The 24,403-nt window shown below is 36.2% G+C and overlaps 1 protein-coding gene across 13 annotated transcripts in view; it reads right to left on the reverse strand.

The window, feature by feature from the left end:
• The window catches only part of ALS2 (alsin Rho guanine nucleotide exchange factor ALS2), a 90,490-nt gene that overhangs the window by 32,385 nt on the left and 33,702 nt on the right, over window positions 1-24,403 (reverse strand). For 7 of the 13 annotated variants that reach the window (XM_082466933.1, XM_082466934.1, XM_082466938.1 and 4 more), the window contains exons 8-17: window positions 20,533-20,610; window positions 17,320-17,502; window positions 15,472-15,643; window positions 13,293-13,473; window positions 11,452-11,517; window positions 7,049-7,211; window positions 2,989-3,120; window positions 2,457-2,585; window positions 1,698-1,768; window positions 1,233-1,299 (exon numbers count right to left, since the gene is read on the reverse strand). In XM_082466933.1, the coding sequence (XP_082323059.1) occupies window positions 1,233-1,299; window positions 1,698-1,768; window positions 2,457-2,585; window positions 2,989-3,120; window positions 7,049-7,211; window positions 11,452-11,517; window positions 13,293-13,473; window positions 15,472-15,643; window positions 17,320-17,502; window positions 20,533-20,610 (1,242 nt within the window). The other 6 variants (XM_082466939.1, XM_082466940.1, XR_014265173.1 and 3 more) reach the window with 6 other exon arrangements.

Genomic DNA, 24,403 nt, shown 5'->3' on the forward strand with positions numbered 1-24,403 from the left:
TGACAAAGGAGGCAAGGACATACAATGGAGAAAAGACAGTCTCTTCAATAAGTGGACAGCTACATGTAAAAGAATGAACTTAGAACACTCCCTAACACCATACACAAAAATAAACTCCAAATGGATTAAAGACCTAAGTGTAAGACCGGACACTATAAAACTCTTAGAGGAAAACATAGGAAGAACACTCTTTGACATAAATCACAGCAAGATCTTTTTTGACCCACCTCCTAGAGTAATGGAAATAAAAACAAAATAAACAAATGGGACTTAATGAAACTTAAAAGCTTTTGCAAAGCAAAGGAAACTATAAACAAGATGAAAAGACAACCCTCAGAATGGGAGAAAATATTTGCAAATGAATCAATGGACAAAGGATTTATCTCCAAAATAGAAATGCAAATCAAAACTACAATGAGGTATCACCTCACACTGGTCAGAATGCCCATCATCAAAAAATCTACAAACAAATGCTGGAGAGGGTGTGGAGAAAAGGGAACCCTCTTGCACTGTTGGTGGGAATGTAAATTGGTACAGCCACCATGGAGAACAGTATGGAGGTTCCTTAAAAAACTAAAAATAGAATTACTGTATGACCCAGCAATCACACTACTGCGCATATACCCTGAGAAAACCATAACTCAAAAAGACAGATGCACCCCAATGTTCATTGCAGCACTATTTACTATAGCCAGGACATGGAAGCAACCTAAATGCCCATCGACAGACGCATGGATAAAGAAGATGTGGTACATATATACAATGGAATATTACTCAGCCATAAAAAGGAAAGAAATTGGGTCATTTGTAGAGATGTGGATGGACTCAGAGACTGTCATACAGAGTGAAGTAAGTCAGAAAGAGAAAAACAAATATCATATATTAACGCATATATGTGGAATCTAGAAAAATGGTACAGATGAACCAGTTTGCAAGGCAGAAATAGAGACACAGATGTAGAGAACAAACGTATGGACACCAAGGGGGGAAAGTGGTGGTGGTGGTGTGATGAAATGGGAGACTCGGATTGACATGTATACACCAATATGTATAAAATAGATAACTAATAAGAACCTGCTGTATAAAAAAATAAAATAAAATAAAGAACAACAGCAACAACAAAATTCTACAGTCCTGGTTTAATGACGATTTATCAGGCGTAATTATGGATCATCAGGCAAGACAGAAAGAGCCAGGCCAAAGATGGAAAGAAAATACCATGATGGACTAACCTTTTCCTGGGGTGTTGATGAAATGAGAGTGAACTGCTCCTCAGGTGTAGTTATCTTTAGGCCATTCCTAAAACGTTCACAATGATAAAGATCAGTAAGTATGACAACCTGTCATTACAACATCAATCCTCAAATATGAAAAGCAACTTGTTTATTTCAAAGGGATCAGAAGTCAATTAAATTTAAATATATTCAATGCCCTGGGTGTGGTTCCCACGGTGGGAAAAGGACACAGTTATTTCTCTGGGTTAAACAATGGGGATGAGAACAATGGAGAAGCCCTTCCACCACTTGTCATGATTTGTCATGTTCTTCCCAGCAGGGCACTTACTACCTACGTGCTGGGAGGGTAAGCCTTCTTGTGCAGAATGGGGAGGCCTCCTGAGCCTCCCCATTTTATTCATGTCTAAGGAAACAAACTGGGTAAGTAACAGAGGAAGGGAATGAGGTTGGGGGGACACTTACACACCACCAGCTTCTTCAGAAAGTGGCTCTGCCCACAGTGTGGCCAAAGGGAAAACATGGTGTGTGGAGAACTGAAACAAAGAACATGGAGACACATCTGAGAAAGCCCATGTGGGCCCTGGGGTCACTGCTGCAGAACCCCTTTCAAACGGTTAAGTCCACCTCAGCCACATAGTCCCCATAACATAACTAACCCCAATGGTCTCGCCATGTCTGCTGCAAGGACCCCTTCAGATGGCTGACACTCATTTTCAAGTTGGAAACTAAAAAAGCTCCCTGAAATCTGGCCAGTACCACAAAAGCAAGCTAAACAGTCTCTTTTACTCAAGAGATTCAGTAAAATCACAATAGTTTGTAAAATAAACTGATACTACGATTAATTAAATACTCATAGTACTGCACCTTCCAGGGCCTCTTTTTTTTTTTTTTTTTTTTTTTTTTAAGATTTATTGATTGATTGATTGCTATGTTGGGTCTTCGTTTCTGTGCGAGGGCTTTCTCTAGTTGCGGCAAGCGGGGGCCACTCTTCATCGCGGTGCGCGGGCCTCTCACTATCGCGGCCTCTCTTGTTGCGGAGCACAGGCTCCAGACGCGCAGGCTCAGTAGCTGTGGCTCACGGGCCTAGCTGCTCCGCGGCATGCGGGAATCCTCCCAGACCAACGCTCGAACCCGTGTCCCCTGCATTAGCAGGCGGACTCTCAACCACTGCGCCACCAGGGAAGCCCCAGGGCCTCTTTTAAGGTTAGGAATCCAGCCTACCTGGGCATGGACTAGGGCATCATTAAAGAGAATGAACCAATTCACAGAAAACCTCCCAGCATGCTGCAGAGACAGGGCCCGGTTACTGCTCTCACACAGCAGTCGACGCTCTGGCTTCCTCAAGGAATCCTGGGATTAAAAACAAATACAAAATTGAAGTATCAAAATTATTTTCTGCAAAGAGAAGATGAAAAAGATACAAATCACATTTAGGAGAATTTGTTGGTCATAGCTTAGTTTGGTGTTAAACCTAAATTCAGACGGGATCCAGACATTTCACAAAATCAGTGCTCAAAGGAAAATAAAAAGATAGGAACAAACAAAAGAGGGAGAGACATATTCAGAAAGGATTCCTAGCCATGAGGGAAGGTGTTGATATTTAAAGCCCCCACTGCTGTGGTCCTTAGCTGCCCTTAGAAAAGGGGTCATTGAAGCATTATTACCATAAATAAGTGAGAAACCGAGAAAATTATGGCAGCTGTTATGGATAAGCCTGCTGTTTTCTGGGATATCAACAATTGGCACGGTTTACCGTCATTTTTCCAGGAAAGGTCTTCCAGAAACCCAGTGTGTATTCTGCTTCCTTCCTTTTCCTGCCGAGATGGAGAGCAAGAGACTCATAACAAGAACTGGAATCCTGCAGTTTCTGGTATTCTGGAGATGTCTAGAGGCCAATAATTAAGGAGGGAAAAAAGAATATAAAACAATTGTCCAGAATTTGTAGCCTCAGTGTGCTTTAGATATGTAGTAATAATTTAGGGAGGGAAGCCAGCCTAAGAACAGATATGGTACACTAAAGGGAGCTGAGGAAAAAGAAGACTGGTTCCAGAAAATCCTACCACATACAGATACATATGAAATAGGGGAAGAACTCAAGGGGAAAAGAAATATACACTGCCAGTTATCAGTGAGGACAGCAGCAGAGAACTCAGGACAGGACAGGAATTCTCAGGGGTTTTGGTCTCGGGATCCCTCTGTTTTGCTTATGTGGGTTATTATCTCCTGATATTTACCATATCAGAAAATAAAGTTTAAAAAACTTTAAATCTTTATTAACTCACTTCAAATACAATAACACTTTTAATGAAAAATAACTAAAATTTCCAAAACAAAAAAATGTTTCATGAGAAAAGTGACATTGTTCTACATCTTTTCCAATCTCTTTAATATCTGACTTAAAAGATGACAGCTGGATTTTCATATCTGCCACTGCATTTAATCTGTTAAGATTCTTTATTTGAAATAAATGAAGAAAATCTTGCTTTTTAAAGATATATAGTCAGAAAAGGGAGGAGGATTTTAATAGCCATTTCATATAATTGTGGATATTCTCCTTTGAAACTATACCAAAACTTGTTAAGTGGTAGTTTCTTAAAGAGTAGCTAAAATGTGGAATCTGAAACTACATCAAAGTCTTTGTATCTCGTTACATTAAAATTCATTGGTCTTTCCTACACTTTGAATAGATTTTTTTTAAACCTATGCATGATTTTATAACATGTGAATTGGACATATGAAAAATACTGGTTCAGTGAATTATGCAGATCTTCCAAATGTTGATACATTTTATTGTATCAAAAAGCACATTAAATCATCACCAATCTCATCGGAAAGTCTTTAAATATTGGAAAAATGCCAAGGTTGCAGTGATAGACACGTTTTCCACATTTTAATTTTTGCTTAAAAATTCAGATTTTATCATTGGCAACAAATACTGTCAGTTGTTCTCCTTGAAGTGACAGGCTCATTTAACCCCCTTTTTGAGAAAGTATCTGTCAAATACCCAAGTCTGAATAACCACAGTTTATCTGTCAATTGTTCTTTCAAGTTAAAAAAAAAAAAAGTGCTGCTTCAGCAGCATATATACTAAAATTGGAACGATACACAGAAGATTAGCATGGCCCCTGAGCAAGAATGGCATGCAAATTCGTGAAGCATTCCACATTTAAAAGAAAAAGGCAGCTTTCAACTCAAACGATCTCAATCTTGTGCTTTTCCTTGAAAAACATTCATACTTTGGGATGCAGCAGAGCTGCTTTCTGTGTACTCCCCATTTCATCATGCAGAATATTAAAAAGACATTATATTTCTGTATATGGTGATAAATGTTAACTAGACTTACTGTGGTCATTTCATAATATGTACATATATTGAATCACTATGTTGTATACCTGAAACTAATAAAATGTTATATGTCAATTATATCTCTTTTTTTTTTAAAAGATATATACTCAGTGGTTGATGCTAAAAAGAATAATTTTTACCGCTTTACCAAGAATGTTTTTTAAGTGAAACTGGCAATTTTTTGTTTGTTTATTTTGTTTTTTCACTGCAAGTACATGCCAGCAAAGAACACAATGACTGAGTATAGTTTGGTGCCACTGCCTTGATTCATGCTAAGGAGCCAGCAGTTTGACCCATCTTTATCTCTGCACCATCAGTGCAAACGACAACACAGTGTAATCAGCAAATGTCTTAGTACTGTCCTGAAAACAGTTTGATCCTGCCATCTCCTGAAAGGGTCTCTAGAACCCCCAGGTGTCTGTGGACCAAGCTTTGAGAATCAACCGCGGGATAGGGTACAATTGCGGTGTCTTGTGGAGAGTGAGCAGAAGGTAAGATGAAAAGATGATTCCTCACATTCGTAATTACTTTACATTCCACAGTTCTCAGTCATTCATATCCATTTTTTCCATTCATTTAAGGAACATTTAATGGTATCTACTACATATGGAATATTCTGTTGAGTGCTAGGGATAAAAAAATAAGTAAGGCACAATCTTTGTCTTCTGGGAGCTTATAACTAGGCAGAGACAGAAAAACATATAACATACCAGAATAATACAGTGGTTTTGTTAATAGGTTATTGGAAGAGACAATATAGTAAAATAGTCAAAGGAACAGACTCTGGAGCCAGAATGCTCTGATAGGAATTTTAGCTCTACCAATTCTCAGCTATGCCTCAATTCTCTCATCTGAAAAAGGGGGATGATAATAATAATATCTATTTCACAGGGTCGATGGGGGGATTAAACGAATATATATAACATGCTTAGAACAGTACCTGGCACATGGAGTGCATTTAATAAATATTAGGTATTATTTTTATTTAAAGAATTTTATACACATATAATGTCTCAGCTATACCTTACACTTACTAAATAACAATTTGCAGTGATGGAACATAGCCACGTGTTTTGAAAAACACAGATGATTTTGATCCCCAACCCTGGTTGAGGATCACCGACATAATGTGCTACGAAAATAATGGGGACATAAAGTACTAGCAAAACACAGAAAAGGGAATAACTAATTCTTAAGAGATGGGCAGGGAAAGGAGTGGAGTATGGTCAGAGAGGGCTTCATTTTCATGAGAAAAAGATTTTTGACTCAAGCCTTGAAGGTTTCCCATAATGAGGATAGAGGTAGGGTGTTTCAGGAAGGAAATATAAAGCATATGAGAACTATATCCAGGGAATCTGAACTAACATGTAGGACACAGGGTAGACTATAAGGCTAGAAACAAAAGAGAGTATCAGACTGTGAAGGGCCTTTAATGCCAAACTAAAAGAGCATGGATTTTTTACACAGAATTAGGACTCTTCAGACTGGAAATAGTACAGTATCAGACTCTGAACAATTCCAAGCTGATCTAGCTGATTTTTGATTAATTAAGGACATACTGAGTGAAATCTGTATCTCATTGGGATATTTGTGTAGCTCAAACCTTCATAGCTGAAATTAGATCAGTGTGGGGTAACACTGAAACCAGACAAAAGAACAGACTCACAAGACCACAGTAGGGTCAAATGTAGAAAGGCCACATCAATTCCTAGATCACTCTGGAGACAATATCTGTCTAGAGAAGGAGATAGATTCCAAGATTCGAAAAATCCTGAACTATAAGAAACCCTAGAATCATTATGGTTTCTCTAGAGCCCTTCAGAATGGAAACAAAATAAAACAACACATTTCAGTACAATTTCAAAGGTGACTGCCTTAGGACCAGCTTTAACATATACCCATATCCTAGAGCAGTGCTAATTTTCTAGGACTCCACCTAACTAATTTTATACAGAAAGTGAACTCGTTAACGTTTGAGAAAATCCTGTAACACTGTGATTTCTCATAGCATATGCCAAGGTGACCTAAATACCTGGCATAAGTCTATCATGCGTCCAGGCTAGGTGCTAATGCCACTGCTGTACAAGTGTGTGTCATTATATAGGAAGCCAGGGTTTTAAACAGCTCTGTGTAATTGTACTCAGTATGTACTCAAACTTGGACAACTATTGAATGAGTAGCACAACTGGGTCTCAACTTTAGACTTTCATAAAATGAATAAAATTAATCTTGTTAAGGTCCTGAGAGGAAACTGAATCTACAGCAAAGAACACTAGATATACCTACAGTCATACTTTCTTCTTTCATTTCCCTGAAGAAAAATAAATTTAGACACATTATAAATATTAAATTAGTGTAGTTCCAGATCTTGGGGTAGCATAATTCAAACAAACAAACAAATAAACAAACAAACAAACAATGATCCTTGACTTCCCAAGTGTCCAAAGGAGGTATACATGAGAGCTTACCACTTCAAAACAAGTAGCAAGCTTTAGCAAAACTTTGGCATAATTATGAAGTCGTCTGATTGGCAAGAAAAACAGGGTATTCAATATTTCCATCAACTGGGTGTTTTCATCATTCACTTCTGATAAATCTTGCAATAGTTCCTGGTTTTTATTTAGGAAATCACTGAAGGTAGAGGAAAAAAAGGGATTCAGTTATCATTTTGGTACTGACAACACGCATGATATTGAGTAGAAATATTTCACTTGATACTACCTTTTTCAAAATGTACATTTTTAGGTGCTATGAAAGAAAAGTACCAGAAGATTAATACAGTGAAATAAACCAGATGTAATTAAAAGAATTTCCCTGCCTATAAAATGGGATGTGGGGGTATAAAAAGTAGCAAATGGTAGCAATAGTAACTCTGTAATAGAAATGGTTAATCACAGGCTTGTGTCTGAAGTTCTAGGAAATGAATCATACATCCCACAGTTTCAGGGAATAATTGGAGACCAGCTGACACATTTACCTGTTAATTTCCAAGCCAGAAGTTACAGCAATAAATGGCAAGACTAACTGCTCTAATCAGTTGTGCTACACAGAAATACTGGAGGAAAAACAAAGCTCTTTGCTCTAACAGAACTGTGGAATATTAAAATACTTCTAATTTCTTCTTTTTTTTTTTCAATTGTTTATCATCTAATAAGAGTTTATTACAGGACAGTAATAAAAAGCTGTAGATACCAGTACTACAATTAACAGGAAACAGTAAAGCAAATTACATGTGCAGATTTTAATGCTGAGATCGTCAAAAGCATTTCAAACTGAAGCCAACATTTAGTTTTTATATTCAATTATATATAAATTCATAATTAAAATTTTACTGCAAATTTTAAGGCTGATCAGTAACCCCATTGAGACTATGCTCACCAGACTAAAACACTTAAAAGATCTGTAAAGTAGTAAGAGTTGGTGGAACAGAGTAATAGTCATTATCTGCCACTTAATGAATAATAATTATGTGCCAGGTACTACCCTGACTGCTTTACAAGCACTATATTACAATTCTCAGCTACAAGGCTTCAAACAAAACAATGTCACACAAGACTATAAAGCAAAAATGAATAATTTTATAATCCCTTAGAGAACTATGGAATAAAGAGATGTTTAACTCAGAAATTATAAAATATTATCTTAGAAAGATGGAAAAATATGTAATAATTTCCAGGAACCCATAAGTTCAATGGCACAAAGTGGACTGTTCTATAATGCAATTAAGAGAGCATGCCCCAAGGAACATGGCCCAGATTCTTGTTTATATTGGCTTGTTGGATGTTCCTACTTCCTCCACCACATTCTATTGCTGAGATCAGCTGGGGAAACTTATTTAACCCTACAGAAGTATTCTGCTTTGACCCGCTCCTGAGAGATGGAGGTGGTACATGGTGAACACATACTCCCTCTGACCACATTTATTCTGGATGCTCAGTACTAGACCAGAAATGTTCCAACTCTTGTAAATCCCTATTACCTTTCTGGACTCACTCAAGTCCTTGCCTATAGACTTTCCCAAAAGGGGCCCTAGTATGCTCTCAGAAAACCTGAACTACTCTGTTTAGCTTATCTTCTCTTGGGAGTTTTGAATCCAATAGTGGCAATATTGCTCTTTCCTTATATGGCTAGGTTTGCACTTGTTACTCAAAAAATAAATATATTAAGGTAAAAATAACCCAAGTGTCCATTGACAGATGAATGGATAATCAAAATGTGGTATATACATACAATGGAATATTATTCAGACATATAATGAAATGAAATTTTGGTATATGCTACCACATGGATGGACCTTGAAAACATTATACTTAGGGAAATAAGCCAGACACAGAAGGACAACTACTATATGATTCCACTTATATGGTACCTAGAGCAGGCAAATTCATAGAGACAGGGAGTAGAGGTTACCAGGGGCTGGGGTGGGGGGAGTCTCTGTTTAACTGGTACAGAATTTTTGTTGGGGATGATAAAAAGTTTTGTGTAGAGACAGTGGTTTACACAACATCTGAATGTGCTTGATGCCACAGAACTGTACACTTAGGAATGGTTAAAATGATAAATGCTATGTATATTTTACCACAATATTAAAAATATATATATCTGATGATCAAACCACCAGGCTAGCCTGAGGTGAATGGCTAAGTGATAAACCAGCTAAGTGATGAAAGCTTAGGCAGATTCACTAACTGCCCATGGGCTCACTAGCTATACTCTAGAGATTCTCAAAGTGTTCTCTTTTTAAATGAATACCTTAAAGTAACTTAAATTACTGATTTTGTAAATAGAAGTTAAAAAAATGTTATTACTGCCTTTAACTATGTAAAACCCTGGGGTTCATGAACCACTGCTTAGGAAATGCTGTCCAAATCCAAACTTAATATCTGCTTCCATAGCTCAGAGTCACCCAGAGTTCATTAATTGCTTTCCACCTGTCCAGGCTCTCGCAAGAGGCTTTCACTTATGTCATTTGCTTTAGCTGCTCTAACAAGGAATCAGGTCAACCCTTGAGAACTCGACTCTGAAATACTAGAGGAAGGTTACATTACAGAAGGGCTAAAAAGTAAAAGAATAGAAAGCGGTGTCAAAATATTAATATTAAACAAAATAGCAAGATCAAGGATTTAAAAATTACTACATAAGTTTAAAATATAACACTCTTTAACCTGTCATTAAAAAAATGAAGGCCAAACCCCTATATTTTGGAAATGAATGAGCACGTGACATGAGTCAAATCATGATGGAAATCAGAGAAATACTTAGAACTGAATGACTTCAAAAACAAAATGGATCAAAACTTTTTACATACAGCTAAAGCAACACTTAGAGGGAAATTTATAGCCTTAGATGAGTACTTTAGAAAAATTAAAAGATTGAAAAATTAATGAACTAAATGCTAAACTCATGAAGTTGGAAGACATGAACAGGTGAACATGAAGAAAGTAGAAGGAAATAAAAAACAGAAATTAGTGAAACAGAAAACAAAGAAAGGAAAGGATTAATTACAGCTTAATCTTTGAAAAGAATAACAAAAAAGGGTAAACTGCTGATAAGACTGACCAAGATAAAAAAATAAAAGGCTCAAATAAATAATAATAGGGATGAAAAATAGGAGCTACAACAAATTATAGAGGTGAACACATCTTAAGACAATGATAAAAATATTATGCCAATAAATTTGAAACAATTTTCCAGAAAAGTATAAACAATTAAAGCTGAAAGAAGAAATAAAGACTTGAACAGACTTATTCATTAAAAAAACTAAATAGTAGCTTAAAAACTCCCTACAGTAAATGCTCCCATGAAGACCATGCTTTTTAACAGATGATTTCTACCAAATCTTCAAAGTACAGATAATCCTGATCTGCACTTTGACAGAAAAAGATAGAAAAAGAGAGGAAGCTCCCTAACTCATTTTATAATTACTACTACAATCCTCTTACCAAAACTGGGCAAGTTCAGAAGAGAAGGAAAACATCATATTCACATAAATGCAAACATCTTAAATATTAGCAAATTGAATCCAGAAATGTATTAAAAAACTAATACATAAAGAGCACTGAATTTACCTTGGGAACCCAAGGATATTTAACATTTTTAAAAAATCAATTGCTCTTCAAGTTTTAGAAGGGAGCTGTTTAACCCTATAAATAATATTTACCAAAAACCTAAGGCAATCATGTTGAATGGTGAAATATTAAAAGCATTCCCTTTAAAACCAGAAATGAGACACGGTCATTACTATTCTTTCTATAAAGATATAAGATCAAAAGCAAACATGGCAAAACACTGACATCTGGGTTTAAACTTAAATCTTGGTTGTGAGTATATATTTGAAATGTTTACTATTAAAATATAACTGATTTTTTAAACATGCCTTTCTTGCTAGGTCAACACTTGTTGAGAAACTACACAGTTCAGAATGACCGGCTCATGCAAGGGGCTTTTATATTTATTACTTATCCAGAGACCAAATGCGAAAACTTTGCATTTGTGCAACGCTCTGCACTTTGCTCTGTACCATCACATAAATATTTGTTCCTCACAACTGGGGAGAGAACATTCCCATTTTTCAGAGAAAAAAAGTTAGGCTCAGTTTGGTGAGGAGAGCTGTCCAAAGTCTTGGGGATAATCAGTGGTAGCAGTAAAGAAGGACCCAGATCTTGCGGCTTTTTCAATACCATGCTACTTCCAATGATAATAAGGAGCTAATAACACCTATCTTTTATAAGATTTAGTGAAAGTCTACATTTTGATTTGTTTGGCAAAAGGACCAAGTCAAAGCTTTTCCTGGGCACTCAAAAACGCAGAATGCTATAAAACATGATCTTTGGTTGTTAGAATAATAACTGTAAAGTATGTATTTGCTTACATGGCAGGCTTAGCAAGAAGCTGGAATCCTCCCATAACCAGGAAATTTGTAATAGATGTGCAATACCTTGAGCAAAAAAGAAAACACATGTATATTAGTGTTAAAAAGTAAATTTGCTCTTCAGAGTTTTTGAACATGCGTCTGGAATAGATATTTCTTGGAATCTCATCAGCGAGTTTCAGAACTTTTGTGATGCTAACATTCATGAACTGTAAAGGACTGAAGAGAAGGGCAGGTTACATGATCACAAGTCAGGAGAAAAAAGCCATTTCAGTAAAGATGTTAATAGGAATTTTTTTAAAACGCCTAAAGTTATGCAGAAGATGCTAGAATTTACTTGGAAGATTTTACTTTGGTAACTTAACAAACATGAGAAAAGATGACTAAAATTGTTGGATTTTTAATAAAAATTTTCTCTAATCTTCTCTTTAGGTTTCCCAATTAAGTCTTCAGAAATAAACAATAGAGACGGTAAGAAAATATGTTAAAAGAGCTTAAGTGAAAAAGGGTTAGAAAATGTTGGTTAAGTATTGATGTACAGTTAAAGAATAAGTCTTGAAATACTGCTTTGCACCATGTACATTTGTTTCACACTCCTGGGTCGGCAAATGGAATCATTTGACTTTGAGAGAGAAGGCGAATTCCTACTAAAACCAGCCCAAGGTACTGAACACTTAAAAATGGTTACAGTGGTAAATTTTATGTTATGTGTATTTTACCACAATTAAAAATAATTTTAAAAATTCATAAACAAATCAAGATTTTTTTACTTGCCTGATCTATATGAATACATTATTACATTAAAAAAAAAAGCCCAAGGTATCAAAATAAAAGCATTTCCAAGCATAAGTCCTGACGTTATCAGAGCAGAAAAAGAAGAAATACATTATGAGATCTGTACAAGTCAAAAAAGAAAAATTAATACTAGTAAAAGCTGAAACTTTCACACACACAAAAATCTAGTTTAAAAAAGTAAATTCGCATCAAATTATGCTACTTTTTTTATATCTGAAATATGATGACTTAAAAGACTCTAATCAGGGTATTTCCTCACAGACCATAGCTTCAAATATATTCAATTTTGCTTAGAGCTAAAATCACATACATCTATCTGCACATATATGCCTAAGTCTGAAAGGAGATACACTAAGATTATTAACAATGGTTATTTCTGGTGGTAGGATTATGGGTGACTTTAAAATCTACACTTCAGATCAACAGCAGGACCTAATATACATTAAAATAACACTTAAATTATGCCTCACATAAGAAAAAGTGAGAAATACTTAAAATTTCAAATACAGTTGGGATATTTTACTTGAAAAACATGAAAAGAACCTTGGATCACTATCTTAGGTTTTATTACAAAAAATATCTTTATTTTAAAGATAGTTTGGTCTTTAAACTCTCCATGTACACAACAGTGAAAAGCAGGCACTGGAAGAGCTCCATATTTACAATCAACAGTTGGTCTTAAAATAATTGTTTAGTTACCTATTTCCTCAAATTTTAGTATAATTTACTTCAGGAAACAAAATTGTTCTCTAAAGAACCATATTTATTATAATACTTTTTTGTAAACTAAGTACACTGTCAATCATTCTGCTAGAATACAGAAGGAAATCTGAGAATGCATTATATTGAAATCTTTTTTCCCCTCTTAGAGCAAACTAAAATTTTAGCAATGCAGAACTATAGTTGTCTTAAGATTAAAACGCTGCTTTGCAATTTCTATTACCTTATAGCACTCTCCCTAATCTAGTCTCTTCTGATTAAGGAGCTGTTCTCCTTGGCAGAATAACCCTGCAGAGACTGAACATGACACGAGACTGGATACTTGCTCTGTATAACTATCCAAGAAGAGACTTGCATACTTCAGGATGACCAAACTCCTGGCTTCCTTTATCCCCTGAAGGAAGCTGCTCAGTGAGGTTCCATGTTGACCAATTAGGTAACACAGCTTGCTGAACCGGCTTGCCACCTCCTGCAACAGCTGGACTGCACTTGCAGTGCCCAAATTTTCTGGAACAAAATGATGATGATGATGATGATAACATAACTTAAAGATTCATTATCTGAATATATTTTTATGACCAAGATTACGAATTTCCCTCTTCTAAAAATACTTAACAGGTTGAGATGTACTCTCAACTATGGAACCTAAATAATCAGTGCTTAAAAAAAAAAAAAAAGCAAATTCAGAGATCACAATATCCAGTCATTTGAGGAACCTGTTAAAAACATTCACAGGACCCTACAGATTCTGACTCAGTAGGCCAGAGTTAAGATCCCCCAATTGGATTTTTTTTTTTTTTTTAAAGTGCCTTCTAGTAATTCTGAAGACCAGCCAAATTTGAGAACCACTGTGCTAATCCAACTCTCCTCTCATTTTGAAGATAAGTCATCTAAGGCCAAGAGAAAGGAAGTGAATTATCTAATTTCACACAACTGGTTAGTGACAGCCAGGAATTAAACTCACTTCCATAGCTATATCTTGGTTAACATTTTCAACTTTTGTACTGACTTCTGCTCTACTTGTCCCTTGGACAAGCCCAACCCTTCACTGCAGACAGAGCAATCCAAAAATCAGACTGCCTTGGTCACTCTTAACTTTATAGAGAGCATCAGGAGGTTATTGCTTTTCCCAGTCCAAAGCTCCCAATTTGTAGGACTTTTCTCCAAGCAGTGAGGCTGATGAGCAGACCAGCTAAAACCAACAAAGAAATCAGGAATCAGAACAGGAAAAGGGCAAGTTTCACTTTCCTTTCAGAGCAATCCAGGAAGCTTCCAGCTTGGATTGATTGCTTCCTATCCCTTGCCAAAGTCCTGGGGTGTTGAGCCCACCCACTGGAGGGGAATTTATAGAACAGGAACTCTACAACATTTAAAAAAGCAAAACATATTAAAAACAAAGACAAATGCAGATAGTCCCCAACTTACAAAGGGATTGAATTTGGAAAGACTATAAGTTAGGTGTTTGAAAAATAGAAAAGCAACTATACTCCAATTAAAAAAAAATAAATGAGTAAAAGCAACTATACTCCAATAAAAAATAAAAATAAAAAAAAAGAAAAGTAGACGTTTTCCCATTAAAAATAATGGGCTGACCTACACAAGCCAACGTCACCTTAAAGTGGAAAAATGATGTACAAACAAGGCAGAATTTAAGTACTACAGTATTGGTCTGAATTCTGTGTCCACACAGGGGGTCAAGGAGTTCAGGAGAAAGAAAGAGGAAAAAAAAACATCCTGTCCATCTTCTGAGTGTAGGGCCAAACCTTGAAAAATTTTTGAACGACAGGAAGTTAACCTTTAACAGCCCACCCCCATCTCCATTTTGCATTCCTTTCTAACCTCCTCGATACCCCAAGAGGGGTCTATATACTATACCCTAGTATATCTGGACAGTAGCACCCCATCTAGGACTATTGCAATCTATTTTCCCCATATTATCTCCTTACCTTCAATCTCTCTTGTAACTGATTACAGCTAAGAAAAGGGATCAGATTTAATCAATTCCTGCTAATGTTGGGTAAGACCCTTAACACTCTTACAGTTATTCACATTTTTAGAGACTACTTGTAAATCCAAATGAAGTTCTACTTGATAACATTCTAAGAACCAGAACAAAGAAAATGAAAAATCTGGGTAGCATATAACGGAAGGTATCTTAGGACTAGCGGGTCTAGAAGTGTTGTTTAGAAGTCTGACTCCTAGGATCAATTTTCCCAAAGTTGTTCTGCTTCTCTGCCATGAATCTTCTGAAAGCTCCATTTTTCTACTTCCACAAGTGAAAGGAGCTCTGGGGGTGGAAGGATAGGGGCAGCTGGGCTACTGGCAAAGTGGAAATAGTTTGTAAGTTGTTGACTACCTGTGCACAAAAGAAGAGACTGGAAAGAAAGGAGAAGAGTACAACTCAAACAAAAAGTTTTCTTTATTTGTGATATAGAAAAAACAGATAAAACAAGAGTCCTGATAATTGAGTGGGTGGAAAGAGGAGAGGGGGGAGGTTCTACTTACCTAAACTGAGAAGAGGCCTCAGAATCTGAGACTTGATATCACTTAGTTTTGAATAGAACCGTCTTTCTGTAGTAGCCAACTCATGGAGACTGGCAATATATCCCATAATGTTTTTGTCCACCAAGGCTAGATAGCTGTCTTTTCCTGCTGTCACTCTGCTTATATATCCAAGCTAAAACAGGAAAAGAAAAAGATTAAAGATAAAATATAATTTATTAGTAGCAATTTGGGCACTGAAGTTGGCTCATATCAGCTGGTGAGAGCCAATGCAGGAATTCTGCAGCAAGTTGCTTATTAAATTGTTAGAAGTTTGAAAGTGGCAATAGGGAAATTACCAGAAAAAATTGGAAAACACTATAAATCAGAGCTTTTGGTTTTATTTTGATTTTTAGGGCTGGTTTACCAGTACATTGTTGTTATATACCTATATCATGATCTATAATATAACTATATACATCTATACTATTATTTATTATCACAATACCTTTTATTTCATTTTACATGTGGTTAGAACCACAGACCCTCTAAATATACAAAGATCCAAATGATACAGACACATGTCTCAGGACCCCTTTTTGCATGAAATAGGTGAGAGCAGAGAGGATCTCTATGCTGTATGCCAAAATATCAAGGATCTAGGTGCTATCTTTTAAAAGTACAACAGAAAGGGGTTTTCTTTAAAAGGGGATTTTGTCATTTATTCATGACACCACTGGACAAAAACATTTGATGCCTTTTGTCACATATCCCTATTAAACTAGGCAACCAAGCTGGAGGCCAATAGACTATTAATAGCCCATGGTAACTAAAGACACATATTGAGCCTCATCCCTTTCATCAACCTATTTCATCCTTTATCTGGACTGTGGAATCTTTAATGAGGAATGTGGAGTCAGGGCCAAGAACTACAGAGAGTCAATTAGTATGTCTGGAATAACACTCTAATATAGGTCAAGAGCCAAATCTTGGCCAGTGTTACCTTTAGCAAGAAAGATCTCACCCCTATATACATTCAGAGCTTACATATTTAGCCAGAAAAACAAACACAAAGGATAAAAAACAATCCATAGGATATATTAGTCAGTAAGAATAAAAAATCCAGAATGTACTAGCTTTGAGGGTTAATTTCCTTGCAGTGTATCACTTTGAGGGTGTGAGTTACTGAAGTGGGGAAAAAGAAAACCAGAAACAGACCAATGGTTTTATGTTTATGAAAAAGAGGTAAGACGTAGGAAAGCAAAGAAATTCAGATCAAAGAAGGAAAAATGAGCAAACAGTAGTAAACAAAATGAAAAGCTAAGAAAAGAGGGGAAGTGATGGGAAACAGAGCACTGTTTGTGGCCTGTCAGGTCTGCCACGAGCCCACCTCAGGCCCCTGCAATTTTTACTTCCCACTTACAGTTAAAAACTCATCTATTCAATTTCTATTCTGATTCCTCTCTGAGGACTCCATGAACACAGTCAGAAGACTTCGCTGTGAAATATGTATTTTAATATCCCTATGTGAGGCTGTTAATTCAACAAATATTTATAGAAATATTTACTATGAGGATCCAACAGTAAATGAGAGAGCCTAAAATCCCTACTCTTATGAATCTTACAGTAAGGGAAGACAGACAATAGACAAAATAAGTAAACTATATAGTGTGTGAGATGATGATATGCACTGTGGAGAGAAATAAGGCAGGAAAAGGAGATAAGGAGAGAAGGGGGATGGCAAGTTGGTTTGCAATTTTAAATACATTAGTCAGAGACACTTAATAAAAGGCATACCATACAAAAGCAACAGAAACAAAATACTTCTCATGTGTTATAGAATGTGGGCCTTAGGATCCAATTCCTGTTCACCTTACTACAGGAGAGAAGTATTGGAGTCTTAGTACCACTGTGATTCTCTGGAAGGTTGTCACCTTCTGTCGGGTCCTGCCGGCCACTGTAACATAATCCAGGCTGGAAGTCTTCAGTATCCACTAAAAACAGGGAATAATCCTGGCCTGCAGCTACACTCCAGACTCCATTTTCACTGTTCACCTGCAACGACAGGAGGACATTGTCTGTCCGAGATGAAGGAATCTGATGGAACACCAAATCCACGGGAAATGGAATGTTAAGTTACTTGAACAGGTGGAGTACAAAGCCAGTCACATCTCAAGATGGCAAAACTCACCCAGCAATGCACCCGATTAATGGCAGAAGAGATGCAGGAGTGAGAAGGAACCCTTGTTCAGCCTGTAAATTTAGAACTGGATTGTTTTATAAAAAACTGAAAAATTGAAATTTAAAAAGATAAAACCATAGATTTGATTTTTTCATTGTTATTTTTGGAAGTTGCCACAGACTCAGCTTGTACTACAAAGGCCCAGAAACTTCTACAGCCCTATTCTGACAGCTAGGACACACCTTTGTCCATACATATTCTGCTACGTGCACAAAAATCAAGGTGAAAAGAAAATCTAACAAGGCTAAATTCCATCCTGGCCAACTAAACCCGTGGGTGCTAAAGTTGTTTTCCCACTTGGAACTCACTACCTCTCTGATGTGACTTCACTGTGTCCCAGGATGTTGAAACAGGCAGGACCCCTTAGAAGCCCATCTACATGGATCCCCTAGACCAGTGGTGCTCAACGAGTAGTCTCTGCAGTAGCAGCAGCAGCAATCATCTAGGAACATGTGAGAAATGCACACTCAGGCCACATTGCTACTGGAGGGTCCGACCGGGCAACCTGCTTTGACAAGCTCTCCAGGTGATTCTGATGTATGCAAAAGTTTGAGAACCACTGCCTTAAATCAATGGTTTTCAAACCTTAGGAATCCACGCAGTGATTCAGGAGCCACCATGGAAAGGCAGGTGCCAGGGTTTTGCCCCCACCCACCTCCATCCTTCAACTAAAATAGTTCCACGGTTATCTGTTTTATGTAGGGGATTCTGCCTAAGGTTTCATCTGAAGGAAGTGTTCTGCTAATGAAAACTACTGCCCCAACATGCAGACCCAGCTTCAGCCATGACTCGTAAAACAATAAGCAAAAAACTTCTAATCTGATAGATTCTCTGTGTCTAGATAGGGTTCAAATCCTAGGTGACTGGGTGAATGTGTGTGTGTGTGTGTGTGTGACCGCACACACACACGTCTCCACTATTTTATAGTTATCCTCTTCCAGCATGACATTATCTTCTCAAATTCAGGCTATCCAAATAACTGACTTCCTGTTGGTTTTGCAAAGAATGAATTAAAATTTTTGGAGGAGGAAAGAGTCGCCTTCTTTTTTTTTTTTTTAAAAAGGAACTCCTTTATTTATTTATTTATTTATTTATTTATTTATTTATTTTATTTATGGCTGTGTTGGGTCTTCGTTTCTGTGCGAGGGCTTTCTCTAGTTGCGGCAAGCGGGGGCCCCTCTTCATCGTGGTGCGCGGGCCTCTCACTATCGCGGCCTCTCTTGTTGCGGAGCATAGGCTCCAGACGTGTAGGCTCAGTAGTTGTGGCTCACGGGCCTAGTTGCTCCACGGCATGTGGGATCTTCCCAGACCAGGGCTCGAACCCGTGTCCCCTGCATTGGCAGGCAGATTCTCAACCACTGTGCCACCAGGGAAGCCCAAGAGTCGTCTTCTTAGTCTCTAATCAAAACTAATTCAGATCTCACTCTGCCTTGACTTTAATTCACATATTAATTAAAATGACTTCAAAATGTTTTTCTCACCCTTCCCCCAAATAAAAACCAAAATAATGATGTTGTATTTTCATACGCACAGTTAAAGAGTAATGAAACTAAAACCTTATAACAAATTCTATTCTCTCTTGTCTGACTCTAAAATTTTAAATAAAAATTGTATTTCCAGCATCTCCATGCTATATTACAAAACTTTCCTTAGTATGAATAGATGTATATTCTACTTTATTAAAATAACAGAAAACAAGGAACAGTGAGTTACCATATTTTTATTTGTGATAAAATATCAGAAATTGAATAGCTTACCACTAAAATGTTTTATGCTGAAAATATTTAAGATTGGAGCTAGAATTAACAACTGTTCCCTAATGTTTTATTTAAGTCTTTTCTTCCCAGTAAAATTAAGTTCACTGGAAGAAAAGGCAGCATGTAAAGGTCTTATATAGTGATGGACCCATAGTTTACACTGAATACATGAATCAGCAGAATATATATTAACTGTAGGTTATATGTGAATGATGTTCCTGAAACTGAAGTAACTATCCTTTTTTAGTCTCTATTACTCTCAGTGGAGAGAGCATGTGTTGGGATAGGGGAGATATCAGAATCAAACTATGAATACATGAGCTCCTTGTTCCATTCTGTTAGCCTACCAGGCTATCAGCATGCCTACTCCCTGCCCACAACACTCCTCCAAACAAACAAATCTTATATAAGGAGTCGATACTATTGATGAATTTTGTATTTCTGCAGGATATTGTGGCAGAAAAAAAGGTTGAGAAACAGTCCTCTAAAACTGAATAAAAGTGACTAGAAGTTACCAATCTCTGAATAGCATTACATAAACTAAAACCAATTCACACAGCAGTGAAGAAATTATCTACGCTTTTAGCTTCCCTACAGAAAATTAAAGGGGTTACAAAAAGGTTTTACTACTATGTATGTAAAAACAAAATGAACAAAACAAAACAAACCATCAAGTAATGTTATATAAAAGTCACACTTAAAAAAAAAGTCAAACTTAGGTGAGAAGTCAAAGAGTAGCATTATTTGGTAGTATAAAGCTCAAAAGTCAACATCACAGTGCTAGAAACATTTGCTTTAAAAGAATGAACTTGTTCATTCTTACTTAAAAATAAAACAAACTATGAATACTCAATGAAGCCAAGCAGAAAAGAAATATAAACTAACACATCAAAAAAAAGGAAACATTTAGCCTGAAAACAAGTGGCTTCACTTTTTTTTTTAATTTTAATGTACATCATAACAAACTTAGGTTACAAGTATACAATTCTCCTAATTTTATAAAACAAGAAATAGAGAAATATAAAGTGTTCTAACTTAGAATTCTGGAATAAGTTGCTATAAAAGTTATCAAATTCACTAAAGTACCTTTGCAAGACGAGGAACTGTTGTTGGAAAATCGGAATGCCCAAGTTGACCAAAGGTATTGCTACCCCATGAGTAAACCTATTAGAAAACCACAGGAAAGTAGGTAAGAGATGTGACTCTGAGTTTGCATGTCAATTCTGAACTTTTATAATAACATATATATACCAACAGTTACACACAAATTAGTTATACTAGTCTTTCCATTCTTTAGAATAACAAATATTAAGAAAATTCATTTTAAAACAAGACTGAGATAATGGGGAGATAGAGTACATAGGTAAGACACAGTCCAAGGATTAATAATAACAGTAACTAATATTTTGGGGGGGTTTATTACCTGCCAGGCATTGTTCTGAATATACTTTCTGTGTATTAATCAATGTTTCATTATCACAAGAAACCTTTTTTTAATAAGGAAATTGGCCCAGGGAGGTCACAAATTTGTAAGTGGCAGGGCCAGGATTTAATCCCAGGAACTATCCTATACTGCCTCTTACAAAGAAAGAGATTTTTTTAAAAAAAGGTAAGGACCATGAAGAAAAAGTAATCATGATTCTTTACTCTTGAATAGGAGTACTATGGAATGACTAGAGAGCCTTTTTATACATGAAGAGTTGCTGTAGGAGACACACAAATACCTATGCTCCACTCCAGACAAAAAACAACCAGATTACAATGGCTATGTTTAATGAAAATGGTTTTGTTTATTCTGATTATAAAAGCAATTCATGATCACTGTACAAGACTGTGACAGTACGAAGAAATAAAAAGAAAGTGAAAACCACTGATGAATCAACCACTTAGAGATAACTACTGATACTACCTTGTTTTAGGAACATACACATATATCAGTATAATTCCAGAAATTTTAATATCTACTAGATATAATGAATATACAAAATGGGACTCTACTATCAATGCTGTTTTGTGATCTGATGTTTTTTATGTAATGCTCTGCATTGACATTTTTCTAGGTCAACAAGTATAGAGCTACAATATCATTTATAATAACTACATAAAACTCCACTGTGGGTGTAGTTTAATCAATTATCTAATGAAGTAAGTACATTTAATAATAATTTCTTTCCAATTATTTAATATAAAAATTACATTAAAAATCCTTGGATATATATATTAGTGTATATATTTCCTTAGGATAAGTTCCTAGGCAAAGAACTCTGGGTCAATGAACACACACATTCTGATTTTTGATACATACTGACAAACCGTATTCCAGCAAAGTCCAGTGTACATTCTATTCCCACCAGCACTGTGTGTACCTTTTCCCACACTCTCACCAACACTTAGTACTAAATGCAATCCTCGCTAACATGATAGGTGAGAAAATTTTGTTTTAATTTAAATTTGCTTACTGAGTAGTTGACCATCTTTTCATTTGTTGCTGGCCATTTCTGTTTTTTCTTCTATGAATGACATACAAATGTCCTTTCACAATTTTTCTTTAAGGATCAGGTAATAACACAGTCATATATGTTACAAATTTTTTTTCCCATATGTTATGTATCTTAATTTAGTTTGTGGGGTTTTTTTGGTTTGTGTTTTGGTTTTTGCTGTGTGGGACTGCTGAATTATTACATACACTAACATATCACCTTCACTTTCTAATTTCTGGTTTTGATGTCATGTCTTTTTCTACTCCTAAGATTACTGAAAAAAAAATCACCTGTGTTCTTACACCTGTAAGGTTTTATTTCTTAACGTCTACATCTTTACTCCATCTGGAATTAGAACACGTAAAGTTATCTTAATTTTCTTCTGCAAATAAGAAGCTAGTGGTTCTAACAGTACTTACTGAACACTCAGTCTTGTTTTTCCACCTGATTTGTAACGCCCACTTTTTATCATAGACTAAATTCTCATACACACTTGGGTCTATTTCAATTCTACAGGTATGTTTCTGCTATAATAATCTGTTAGTAGTTTTATAATATATTTTATAAGGCTAATTCTTACTCTTCCTTTCTGTTCTTTTTCAGAATTTATGTGGCTCACCTCCTATGTTTATTCTCCTAGAATAATTTCGGGAATCATTTTATTAAGCTGTAAATATTCTATTGGAATATTTGGGGATTGTACTGAATTTACAATCTACTGATTTAAAAATCTAGGAGAAATGGCATTTTTGCAACGTTGATTCTTCTCACCTAAAAATAAAATTTCTTGACTACAATCCTGCAGCCTGTGGAACAAACACCACATTCACAGAAAGATAGACAAGATGAAAAGGCAGAGGGCTATGTACCAGATGAAGGAACAAGATAAAACCCCAGAAAAACAACTAAATGGAGATAGGCAACCTTCTAGAAAAAGAATTCAGAATAATGATAGTGAAGATGATCCAGTACCTCGGAAAAAGAATGGAGGCAAAGATCGAGAAGATGCAAGAAATGTTTAACAAACACCTAGAAGAATTAAAGAACAAAAAAACAGAGATGAACAATACAATAACTGAAATGAAAACTACACTTGAAGGAATCAATAGCAGAATAACTGAGGCAGAAGAACGGATAAGTGACCTGGAAGACAGAATGGTGGAATTCACTGCTGCGAACAGAATAAAGAAAAAAGAATGAAAAGAAATGAAGACAGCCTAAGAGACCTCTGGGACAACATTAAATGCAACAACATTCGTATTATAGGGGTCCCAGAAGGAGAAGAGAGAGAGAAAGGACCAGAGAAAATATTTGAAGAGATTATAGTCAAAAACTTCCCTATCATGGGAAAGGAAATAGCGACCCAAGTCCAGGAAGCGCACAGAGTCTCATACAGGATAAACCCAAGGAGAAACACGCCGAGACACATAGTAATCAAATTGGCAAAAATTAAAGACAAAGAAAAATTATTAAAAGCAGCAAGGGAGAAACGACAAATAACATACAAGGGAACTCCCATAAGGTTAACAGCTGATTCCTCAGCAGAAACTCTACAAGCCAGAAGGGAGTGGCATGATATACTTAAAGTGATGAAAGGGAAGAAGCTACAACCAAGATTACTCTACCCAGCAAGGATCTCATTCCGATTCGATGGAGAAATCAAAAAATTTACAGACAAGCAAAAGCTAAGAGAATTCAGCACCACCAAACCAGCTCTACAACAAATGCTAAAGGAACTTCTCTAAGTGGGAAACACAAGAGAAGAAAAGGACCTACAAAAACAAACCCAAAGCAATTAAGAAAATGGTCATAGGAACATACATATCGATAATTACCCTAAACGGGAATGGATTAAATCCTCCAACCAAAAGACAAAGGCTTGCTGAATGGATACAAAAACAAGACCCATATATATGCTGTCTACAAGAGACCCACTTCAGACCTAGGGACACATTCAGACTGAAAGTGAGGGGGTAGAAAAAGATATTCCATACAAATGGAAATCAAAAGAAAGCTGGAGTAGCAATACTCAAATCAGATAAAATGGACTTTAAAATAAAGAATGTTACAAGAGACAAGGAAGGAAACTACATAATGATCAGGGGATAAATCCAAGAAGAAGATATAACAATTATAAATATATATGCACCCAACATAGGAGCACCTCAACACATAAGGCAACTGCTAACAGCTATAAAAGAGGAAATCGACAGTAACACAATAATAGTGGGGGACTTTAACACCTCACTTACACCCACGGACAGATCATCCAGACAGAAAATTAATAAGGAAACACAAGCTTTAAATGACACAATAGACCAGATAGATTTAATTGATATTTATACGACATTCCATCCAAAAACAGCAGATTACACTTTCTTCTCAACTGTGCACGGAACATTCTCCAGGATAGATCAAATCTTGGGTCACAAATCAAGCGTCAGTAAATTTAAGAAAACTGAAATCATATCAAGCAT

This window comes from Balaenoptera physalus (genome assembly GCF_965194825.1).
Source record: "Balaenoptera physalus genome assembly, chromosome: 6".
NCBI lineage: Eukaryota > Metazoa > Chordata > Mammalia > Artiodactyla > Balaenopteridae > Balaenoptera > Balaenoptera physalus.